We start from the raw sequence: 12,008 nt of genomic DNA on the forward strand, positions 1-12,008 counted from the left end.
CGGAGTGGACCAATCAGCGACGGGCAGACGTGACGTTAGTAAAATGGCGACGGCAGGACGAGGGACTTGCGCACGGAAGTAAACATACGAAGAGAGCGGAGTTTATTCGACATGGCTAGCGCGAGACAGACTGTTGTCAATTACTCGTGTCGATGTGTTTTTGGTCATTTAAAACTGATTTTACCGTGGATTGGAACATATTCTCGGCTCTGCCGTTCACCATCTGTGTTGTTGAAGAGACGACTTTCGACTCGCAAGAGTGACGTTGCTCATGAAGAATACGTCACAAAAATAAACGAATCTGATTTGTCGATTGATTTTGTATCTGTTCGAAAAGGCCGTTAATGGGATGGTTCCCAGACTATTTCTCTCAGTGTTTGAAAAATACAGGGAGAATAGTCTGGCAGAGCCAGGCTAGATGATCACAGGAGCGCACGTGCACGTCAGGTGGTAGCTGGCAAGTGTAGCTTAGATATCAGGCAACGGTACAGGTCAGGGAGCAGGTACGGAGAATCCTGGGACGAGACAAAGGTCAGATTAGAATATGTATGTCGATAAATACCCGAGTGCTGGACGTGACTGACGGGAATGCCGAAAGAGTTGGTCTGGCGACGAGTGGCGACAACGATCTGGCTTTTGTAGGTTGCTGATGTTAATGGCTCGCAGCTGTCGTCGCTTCCCCCCGTCTGATCTCCAGCCTGTAATCAAGGAGCCCTAAAAGTTCCCCACCCCCAACCCCCACGGGCGCCACCAGGCGTCCGAGACAGGCGACCGGGATTGGCACGATGGAAATCGCGTATCAGAGACTTGCACAACACCTGCCTGGCAGGGATCCAACGCCGCTCTTCAGGCCCATAGCCCTCCCAATCGACCAGATACTGCAACCCACGGCCACGGCTGCGGACGTCCAAGAGCCGCCTCACTTTGAAAGCTGGGTGCCCGTCAATTGACAATGGAGGAGGAGGAGTCAGCACTGGGGGGGACAACGGGCATTACCAGACTGGCTTGATCTGGGAAACATGGAAGGTGGGGTGGACACGGAGAGACCTTGGGAGCTTGTGGCGGACTGAGCAAGGGTTCACCACTTTCTCTATTTCATAGTGACCGACGAAACGTGGAGCCAGTTTCCTGGAGTCAACCCTTAGTGGCAGGTGCTTGGAGGAGAGCCATACCCTCTAGCCCACAGAGTAGACCGGTGCTGGCGCACGGTGGCGGTTGGACTGGGTCTGGGAAATCTCAGAAGAGCGGATAAGCGCAGCATGCGCCCTTTTCCAAACGTTAGTGCACAGACTAATGTGCCTTTGCACTGAGGGCACCGCAATGTCCGGCTCATGGGAAGGAAACAAAGGGGGTTGATAGCCCAGTGAGCACAGGAAGGGGGACATGCCTGAGGAGGCATTCGGCAAGGTGTTATGGGCATATTCGAATAAATAAATAAATACGATTACTTACCTTTTTATGGCTAGGTTGAAACAACAGCAATTGCACGACGTCTGTAAACGAGGGTTTCCAGGGTAAAACGGACTAATTAAAAATAGTTTGGGGGCTTATTGCACCATGAATCTGCTATGGCAGCATATAAACATATTGTTCTATCAAACACAACAGTTCTTTTGGCTTAAAATACACAAGTTTATTGTAAAGAGGGGTGCAAGAGCAGAAACTGCTTTTCAGCCTTGTCTGTGTTTTCCACCATATATATATATATATATATATATATATATATATATATATATATATATATATATATATATATATATATATATATATATATATATATATACTGGACTGTCTCAGAAAATTAGAATACACAATATTCTAATTTTCTGAGACAGTCCTGTACATTAATCCACCATTTAAAGCAGGGGTGTCCAAACTTTTTGCAAAGGGGACCAGATTTGGCGTGGTAAAAATGTGGGGGGCCGACCTTGGCTGACGTCCTTTACATAGAACAATATACAGGACTGTCTCAGAAAATTAGAATATTGTGTATTCTAATTTTCTGAGACAGTCCAGTATATATACATACTGCTGGCCAAAAGTATTGGCACCCCTGCAATTCTGTCAGATAATGCTCAATTTCTCCCAGAAAATGATTGCAATTACAAATGCTATGGTAGTAATATCTTCATTTGTTTTGCTTGCAACAGAAAAACGCAAAAGAGAATCGAAAAAAAATTAAATCATTATCATTTTACACATAACTCCAACAATCCAAACACATAACGGTTGGTAGCAGTAACTAAATCATACTTGAAGCCAATTAAAATGGATTAAAATTGACTCCACCTCTGCCCTGTGTCCTTGTGTGTACTACGTTGAGCATGGATAAAAGAAAGAAGACCAAAGAACAGTCTGAGGACTTCAGAAGTAAAATTGTAAGGAAGCATGGGCAATCTCAAGACTACAAGTCCATCTCCTAAGACCTGAATGTTCCTGTGTCCACCGTGCGCAGTGTCATCAATAAGTGTAAAGCCCATGGCACTAAAGATTATGTGGATGGTGGATAAAGAACCTTGAATAACATCCAAACAAGTTCTAGCTGTCCTGCAGTCCGAGGTTACATCAGTGTCAACCCGTACTATCCGTTGGCGTCTGAATGAAAAGGGACTCCATGGTAGGATACCCAGGAGACCCCTCTTCTGACCCAGGGACATATGAATGAAAAGGGACTCCATGGTAGGATACCCAGGAGACCCCTCTTCTGACCCAGGGACATAAAAAAGCCGGGCTGGAGTTTGGCAAAACTTACCTGAGAAAGCCAAAAATGTTTTGGAGGAATGTTCTCTGGTCACATGAGCCAAAAGTAGAGCTTTTTGGGAAAATCAACATAGAGATTCCAGGGGAAAAAAATGAGGCCTTCAAACAAAACACGGTCCCCACAGTCAAACATGGTGGAGGTTCCCTGAGGTTTTGGGGTTGCTTCGCTGCCTCTGGCGCTGGACTGCTTGACTGTTTGCATGGCATTATGAAGTCTGAAGACTACCAACAAATTTTGTAGCATAACCTAGGGCCCAGTGTGAGAGTCTCTCTCAGAGGTCATTGGTCTTCCAGGAGGGCAATGACCCAAAACACACTTCAAAAAGCACTAGAAAATGGTTTGAGAGAAAGCACTGGAGACTTCTAAAGAGCAATGAGTCCAGACCTGAATCACATAGAACACCTGTGGAGAGATATGAAAATAGCAGTTTGGAGAAGGCACCCTTCATATCTCAGAGACCTGGAGCAGTTGGCCAAAGAAGAATGGTCTACAATTCCAGCAGAGCATCGTAAGAAACTCATTGATGGATACCGGAAGCGGTTGTTTGCAGTTATTTTGTCTAAAGGTTGTGCTAACCAGTGTTGTTAATAACGGCGTTAGAATATAACGCCGTTATCTTCTTCAGTAGTGAGTAATCTAATTAATTACTTTTCTCATCTTGGCAACGCCGTTACCGTTACTGAGGTGGGAAAGCCGTGCGTTACCATGCTTTACGATGTTGGTTGACTGATGCAAAAAAAGTCTGAAAAAGACGGACTCACAGAGACGAGTGAGCAGAGCAGGAGTGGGGAGGAGGCAAGGGAGTGTGACGCCGTTGCAAGCGTAATGCTACTATGCTAGATGGCTCCAATAATACCTGACTGTAGCCGATAGCCTACAAACTACACCCATATGATGCTTCGGTAGATATCACATATATACAGAACTAGATGCAAATGACAGACACGGCGGAATGGTGTACAGCACGCATGCTATTTTTAGACTGTTACGTCGCATCATAAAGCGGAAGTAAACCGGAAGTGGGACATTATAGACCCGCCCTCGCATAGAAACAATGTGATTTGTGCTACTTTTCTCTGGTAATCTTTCAAAAACGAACATGCCGATCACACATTGCTTTTTTTGGAACTTGTAGAAACGACTCTAGACATTACGACACATGAAGGATGTTTTCTTCATACGTTTCCGGAAACCAAAAACTCGGGAGGAAAAAATGTGAAGACCGAATCAACTTGCACGAACTTTAACACCAACTCGGTGAATCCATTCACATTTTATATGCAGTAAACATTTTGCTGGGTTGGCATGGTCTTTCAGAGGACAAAGAAGTAAGCCATTTTGATATTTTTAACTTATTTTTTAGCGTAGGTTGTGCCGTACTGCTTCTGTCTGACAATGACCTGAAAAGAATTACAATGGTATCTGACTGCCACTGTTACCGTTTCTGTTATAAAAAAATAAAATAAAAAAAACTTTAGTAAGGGGGAAGTGTAAATAAATTATAGAATTAAGATTTGTTATCAATGAAAAAATTAAAAGTGTTTGTTGGCTGTCACTGAGTAGCATTTGTGATCGCTACACAAAACTAACTAAATTACCCCCAAGAACGGTCAGAGACGTGGGACAACCAGAGGATATATAAGACAGGGCTGATGGTAAAGCATAGCTTGTTGAAACAGGAGAATGTCATTGTCAGTCGCGTTGATAAAAAAGCTAAGGCTATGCTTAGGTCGGCTCGTTTTTTTCGTCTTTTTCAGCCTTCAACACTCAAGCCATCTCTTTAACTGAACATTTTTATGTTCTTCCACATCTTTGCCAGGGAATTTGGCACCGGGGACATCATTATCGGAGAGAATTGGTCGGTTTAGCTCTGTAAACATCTCCTTCATACACGATTTCCATGCATTTCCCATTAGGGACAAACGGTCGCCTATCCCTCCTTAGCAACTGTAGCTAATGTCATGAATATTAATGAGCGGAAGTGACGTGTTGCTTGTGGTACGCCATTAGCAACACGTATAATAAAGAACTAGATGTGTTAGTAAACAGCCGCCATCTTAAAGCAGTAGACTTCTCATGAAGGCTCTGTTGTAGAGAACCTTCCTAGCGAACCTGAGTAACTTTTTATCTAAAATGCTCCTAAATCGGCAAAACTTTTAAGTTTAGGGTAAAGAACTGGGCTAGGGCCAATTGTCCCAAAAAGCCTTTAAACTTCACATTGTGTGACCTGTTTTTTTTTTTTGTTTGTTTTTTTTTTTTTGTTTTTTTTTTTTTTTTTTTGAGGAAAAAAAAAACCATGAAAATTATCACCAGTTACTTTGCCAAGTAACTAATTAATCTTACATTCAGCTAACTGAGTTACTAACACAATTACTTTTTGGGAAAAGTAATTTGTAACTGTAAGTAATTACTTTTTAAAAGTAAAATTAACAACACTGATGTTAACACAGGCTGCACATATTGTTAGAATTTTGTCCACAAACGATCAACGAAGTCAGAAGAACAAACGCATAACACAGAAAGTCCCGTAGCTTCATCTACGTCGTGCTGAATCAATTTTTGAAGATTCAATGGGTTCCTCTGGTTTGCATACCTGTCAAGTTGTATGGTTTCGGCGTAATTTGTAAAAGTGAGCACTGTTTTTTAAATGTGTACGCCGTACGTTCAAAATCTGTACGTTTTTTTGTGCATTACGTTTTTTTTCTCCGTTCTGATTTTGTCACCGTTTCGGCAACAAGGCAATCTGCGTTACTATGCGTTACTACGTTGGTTTAATGACGTGGGAAAAGTCAGAGACACGGAGAGAGAAGAGCGAGAGTGGGAAGGAGGGAAAAATGTTGTGATTCTGTTGCAAATGCGATGCTAGGCTCGGTGGCTCCAATATTTCCTGACTGTTGCCGACAGATATCACATTTATATAGAACTAGATGCGAAATAACGGACTCGGCGGCGTTAGTAAACAGCCGCCATCTTAAAGCAGTAGACTTCTCAGAAAGGCTCTGTTGTAGTGAACCTTCCTCGCGAACCTAAATAACTTTTGATCTAAAATACTCCTAAATCGACAAAATCTTGACTTGAATCTATCTTTAAATGATGAAACAGTTTTGTAACTTTCACATGTCGAAAGTAGACAGAAGGGTAATAGTGCAAAAAACGGGGGCAATTTTAAAAACTTTAATGTCTGATTCACAAGATTAATTGACTTCTAAACATAGCAAAGGTAACTATGTTGTTGTTTTTTTTGTTTTTTTTTTTTAATGAAAAAAAAAAAAACATGAATAGTAACACCAGTTACTTTGCCAAGTTACTCTTTACACTCTCTACAATTACTCTTTCATTCAGGTAACTGAGTTACTCAATTACTTTTTGGGAGAAGTAATTTGTAACTGTAATTAATTTTTTAAAGTAAGATGAACAACACTGGTGCCAACAAGTATTGGGCTGAGGGTGCCAATACTTTTGTCCAGCCCATTTTTGGACTTTTGTGTAAAATGATAATGATTTAATTTTTTTGTTCAGTCTCTTTTGTGTTTTTTCATTGCAAGCAAAAGATACTACTACCACTGCTGGGGATGGCGTGGCTCAGTGGTAGAGTAGTTGTCCCCCAACCCAGAGGTTGTGGGTTTGATTCTCTGCCCTGATGAACTCGCCTAAGTATCCTTGAGCAAGATACTGAACCCCACATTGCTCCTGGTGCTGCGTCACCAGTAGGTAGATGGCGATGTAGTGTTAAGCGCTTTGAGCGCCTTGAAAGGTGGAAAAGCGCTATACAAGTAAACACCATTTACCAAAGCATTAGTAATTGCAGTCATTTTCTGGGAGAAATTGAGCATTATCTGACAGAATTGCAGGGGTGCCAATACTTTTGACCAGCAGTATACATATACTGTATAAATCTTGACATTTTTGTTGAACACTTTTGTGTTGAATCCTCGAATCAAGCTCAGTTGTTGTTGAAGCTTTTAAAAGCTTATCTTTAAAGTACCTACGAGACCCTAAAAAAATCTTAACTAGCATTATTATGTGAATTAGAATCAAATTTTTGAGACGATTCGGCAATATAGAACGATTTGGCAAAGCGCAGATGATGAGAAATTAGTCTTTTAATCTGGCAAGGTCACGATTTCAGCTGATTTAGAATTCAACCCATTGAGAGGGAAGATTACGACACAGGGAAATACGACACAGAGCAGAAAAATGTCATCATTGCTTCAATCTCTCTACTCCAATATTTTTCCAGAATATTTTCCCCAATTGCGAAATAAATGGTATAGTCATGAAAATAACAGTCTTGTGCAAAATGGAATATGAAATATTAAAAATGCATTTATTCAGTACGACATGGCAAAATTACTGCCTAATGGTAAAAACTGTTGACTTCTTGCACCTCCCGAACAGTATTTTATACTGCCGTAGTTAGTCCAGCTTTTGTCATTTCCCGGATTCTGCGTGACAGCTAGCCGACATGCTAACCCAAACCGAGTGGCGTTTCCAAGTCTTATTCATGCCTTTCGAAAACGAAAAAGCACACAAGACTAAGTGGGGTTGACTGTCTTCACCGACAACTTGCAGTTAGCAAGTTACAGCTTGTCGTTCCCCTGCTGCTGGCAGGAATGCTCGTAGAGGGTGAAGCAGCTGGAGAATGACCGTCGGACAAATCGGCCGACTTCGGAGGAGCGCGTGGCTGCCCGAGCCCAACCCGAGGATAATGATCTATTGCCAGGCACACGAAGAGGGCAGAGGGGGCTGGCTTCACGAGCGTAAGCCGATTATAGCGTTCTCTCGGCGGGCACGTGAAGAGGACCGAGGGGGGTTGCGACAAGCCGACGGTCGTCGACCGAGTGGCCTTCTCGGTGGACAAGCAGCATTGTCAGCCAGAAAATGCAAGCCACTTCCTTATTAAAACGTGTGCCATGATCCCAGTATTTGACATAATACAAATCACGTAGTTACTCACTTCCTCGTAAGTCCAATGGTCCAACTGTTGTCGGACTTGTTTTGGCCAATGTCCGTGGAGAACGGGAACATTTTGAAACCCAAATAGGCTCACACGCCTCTTCCTGGTGCAGCAACAAAAACCTGCAGCACATTTGGCTGGCGTGATGCAAAAAATAAACAAATTAATCTGCAAAATCAGCTGAATCTGCGGTCCATCTGCATGCTATAAAGCAATGCTGTATTGTGAGACGCTGACCCGGGTGACGTCACATTCGCATTCTTCCTCAATCCAGGAAGTCACCCGTTTTCATGGCACGGGATTCAAAAATTGAATATATAAATCGATCGCTTCCACACACATTCAAGCGGTCCATTTCATTCAGGAGCATAAAATAAAGTGTGAAATATGAAATAAACATGTTTTTTTTTTTGCTGTCATAGGCACTTTAAAGACATTCTAAAAATTAATCTTCCCTCCTCAGGTGTAGTTTTGGCTAAGCAAAGCAAAGGACCATCTATCCGGTGCTAGTTACATGATCTGTTCGAAAAATGTTTTGACTCATTACTTTGTAGGGATCTTGCTCATGTCATTCATTTTTGTTTTTTAATTTCTTTCCAACTTTTATAGACAACATTTTAATGGCTAGGTCTTTATTTTAATGGGGAAGTTCGCAATTTTTGACATTAGGCTTAATCTTCTAGTTAGCAGTGGGATTAATCAGTCGGTGGAGTTGATTTCAACAAATTCCATGCGATTTGTCTGTTATTTGTTAGTGTCAGCAATGGCTAAACTGACGCAAGTCAATGGTGCCTGCTTAGCATGCCAATAAGAAAGCGATATTAACAGACCTCACGTAGTCAAATAAATTTAAAATGCAGATCGTTGTTCGAAATACCCATGCAGCCAAAAACAGTGTCACATGAAACTGCCGTAATTCATTTCATTCGGCAGGACTATTTTTCTAGATGCGTAATGCGACCACAAGAGCTTCGGCCACTCATGCTCAGTCTTCTGGGAAGTCCCTTTACTTCCCACAAAAACAAACAAAAAACATCAACGGTAAAAAACTCTCCAAAAGAACAGTGTGATATACCTGCACCCTGCATAGCTGCTGGATTACAAATGTTGCTGTTCATACTATAATTGTTGACATGCAATGGTAGTTTTCAATAACTTTATCCTGAAAACATAGCCAACACTGTTTATTGCATGGGTCATCGGTGATTATCATGCGTGCATATGTTATTTTTTATTGGCATGCTAAGCAGGCACAGAATTTGTCAAAATCAACTCCATCGATTAATTAAACCTGTGCTAACTCGAAGATTAAATTCAGAACTTTGCCTTTAAATTCAAATAAAGTCAATTACAAGCAATGACATTTTTCTGCTACTGGGGGGGCAAATCTCCACCTATGCTTGGAGGGCTTTCAGGCTTACTAGTCAAAATAAATTGGATGTCTATCACAGTCAGTGGGAGCCAATGAGCCAACTAATTATATCATTTTCTTTTTCTAAAAGCACCTGAGATTGTCAATTATGAGCCATTGGGTTTGGAAGCAGATATGTGGAGCATTGGAGTCATAACCTACATCCTGCAAGTAAACCGTGGACAAGCAATATAATTTACCTCACAAATTGCTTGCCTCATATGAAAATAACTGAACGTCGTCATATTGTATTCCAGATTGAGTGGTGCTTCTCCTTTCCTCGGTGAGACTAAACAGGACACATTGAAGAACATCTCAGCCATAAATTATGAGTTTGATGATGAGTTCTTCTGCAACACCAGTAAACTGGCCAAAACGTTCATCAGTCATTTGCTGGAAAAGGACAAAAGGTAAGGCGATGGTGATTGATGATCTAGAGTAGACTACTTTATCATTTAGCAGAGATTTCAGGAGGCAGTGATATTCAGGATTTCTCCATTGCAGGAAAAGACTAACAATTAAAGATGCTCTTAATCACCCTTGGATTAAGGTATGGTGTAATATGGTGACACACATTTTGAGTTAGTTTAAAAATAAATAAATAAATAATGGCATCCTACAAACTAAACATGTACTCTGTTCTTTTCACCCTCAAGTCTAATGAGCACACGGAGGAGCATAAAGGCCAAGACCTGCAAAAACGAGAGAGGCGCCAGCTCAAGACCAAGCGTTTGAGGGAGTACACTATTAAGTCCCACTCAAGCATGCCACCCAATAACACCTATGTAAACTTTGAGCGCTTTGCTCAAGTTGTGGAAGACATTGATCAAATGGAACGGTCGTTCCTAAGCTTGGCAGCATCCCATGATTCTCTGCAAGAAGATATTGATGCTACAGTTTCTATATACAATGAGAAAGAGGCTTGGTACAAGGAAGAGAGTGAAGGACTGCACCACGAGCTCTCGCAAATCCGTTACGAGTTCCGTAAGGTGGAATCCTTGAAGAGAAGTCTGCAGGACGAAATGCAGACTTTTAGCTCCAGCCTGAGTGGCATCAGCAGCCGCTACCAGGAACGGCAGAATCATTTTGATGCACTCAACCAAGAACTTAGCAATGAGCTGAAATGGGTGCAGGAGGTCATGGGTTCATTTTCCACCGAAGGTGCTAGTTACCCCAACGTCAACTTTTCCACTGTCTTCAACAACGAGGTCAATGAAGCTCTGAAAGAGTTGATGAACCGCCCTTGTGAAGGAGATCTGCTGTCTGGGATCAACCTGGACTTAAACGAACCTGGCCAACAAAGATAGATTTATTGTTTCAAGTTCAATCGATTCTGAATGCATGTACATTAAATACAGTGGTATGCAAAAATTTGGGTGCCAACAATCATATTTTTAAGATTTTGCTTTGTAGATCACTGTTTGTTTGGAATAAAAATTTCAGTTAAATACTAGTATATCAAACAGCAGATGAAAACAGCAATATTTGAGCTTACAGGATAAACAAAAAGTGTATATACTGTAATTTTCGGATTATAAGGCGCACCTGACTCCAAGTCGCCACCCACCAAATTTGACACGAAAACGGGATTTGTTCATAGATAAATCGCACTTGCCTATTAGCCGCAGCTGTCCTCACTGTATAATGGGATATTCTCACCAAACGATATTAACCGGTAACACTTTATTTGACAGCCGTATCGTAAGACACGAAGCTTTGAACCAACTGGCTGCAACGCTTCATTGCTTCAAGAAGCTTCTTTTGGCCATCGCTGCTCTACCCGCTGTCAACACTGTTGTCGTCCAACATGCCTACTAGCATGCATTGAAGCGCTACAGATGTAAATAACAATCAAAATGCTTGTTTTGTGCTAATTATTTCTTCAGTTACTGTTTCATTATTTGCTAGTTATGGTATTTGGTAACACTTTATTTGACAGTGGCGCCATAAGACTAACATATTTATTACATGACTTTAATGTTCCCTCTAATTTTTCATATGTCTAAGCAGTAACACAAGCTGCCTGAGCACACTGTGAACCACTGTGAGCACCATCAGATGTGTACACTGTGGCCACACACCAGTATCACACCTGTTCAAAACCTTGCGTAATATCAAGTTACATGGCTTATTAAAAGAATGAAATTACAGCAGCAATTTTGATTAGTTTACTATTAATGTAACTGATTAAGCCGACTTAAAATGAAAAAGACCAAAATCTCGTTGTGCATGAGATGTGTACTGTTATATGTGAGAGTCCTGCTTTAACCATATGAAGAGTCCTGCTTTGGCCTGGGTAAGGTCAGGTTGTAGCATGGATGAGTTAATAAATAAAACATCATGAACTATCACAATGGGAGGACAGTATATCATACTCCTACATTGAAACTGTTCCAACAATAAGGACACTCAAGATTCCTATTCTTTGTGTTTGAGCAGCTACACTGCAAAAACACACTTCCTTAAAACAAGTTAAATTTCCTTGTTTTCAGTGCAAATCTACTAGAAATAAGTAAAATGATCTGCCAGTGCTTCAAGTAAATTTCACTCAGATTTCTTGAAATAAAACAGCAAGCTGAAAATAAGTTTAGTGGACGTATGAGCAAAGAGTTTAAGTATATTAGTATACATATCATCGGAAAAAAAGCTTGTCAGAAATGTTCTTAAATTTAAGAATATATATATTGTTCAAAATATTGTTTGAAAGAAATGACCAACTTTAGATGTATGGACTTAATGAAAACAAATATTAATATTTACTTAAAGTGAATGGAATAATGTGGCGGCACGGTGGCTTAGTGGTTAGCACATCTGCCTCACAGTTCTGAGAACAAGGCTTCGGCCTTCCTGTGTGGAGTTTGCATGTTCTCCCCGTGCTT

At 41.2% G+C, this 12,008-nt stretch overlaps 1 protein-coding gene across 2 annotated transcripts in view; it reads left to right on the forward strand.

Annotated features, from left to right (window-relative positions):
* Positions 1 to 10,783, forward strand: part of dapk2a (death-associated protein kinase 2a) — a 37,531-nt gene extending 26,748 nt beyond the window's left edge. For both annotated transcript variants that reach the window (XM_057829450.1, XM_057829534.1), the window contains 4 exons: positions 9,221 to 9,296; positions 9,387 to 9,539; positions 9,634 to 9,679; positions 9,786 to 10,783. In XM_057829450.1, coding sequence (XP_057685433.1) covers positions 9,221 to 9,296; positions 9,387 to 9,539; positions 9,634 to 9,679; positions 9,786 to 10,436 — 926 coding nt within the window. In that variant the 3' untranslated portion in view covers positions 10,437 to 10,783. The remainder of the gene's footprint in view (positions 1 to 9,220; positions 9,297 to 9,386; positions 9,540 to 9,633; positions 9,680 to 9,785) is intronic.
* The last annotated feature ends 1,225 nt before the right edge of the window (positions 10,784 to 12,008 follow it).

Source organism: Corythoichthys intestinalis, chromosome 1 (assembly GCF_030265065.1).
Source record: "Corythoichthys intestinalis isolate RoL2023-P3 chromosome 1, ASM3026506v1, whole genome shotgun sequence".
Classification (NCBI taxonomy): domain Eukaryota; kingdom Metazoa; phylum Chordata; class Actinopteri; order Syngnathiformes; family Syngnathidae; genus Corythoichthys; species Corythoichthys intestinalis.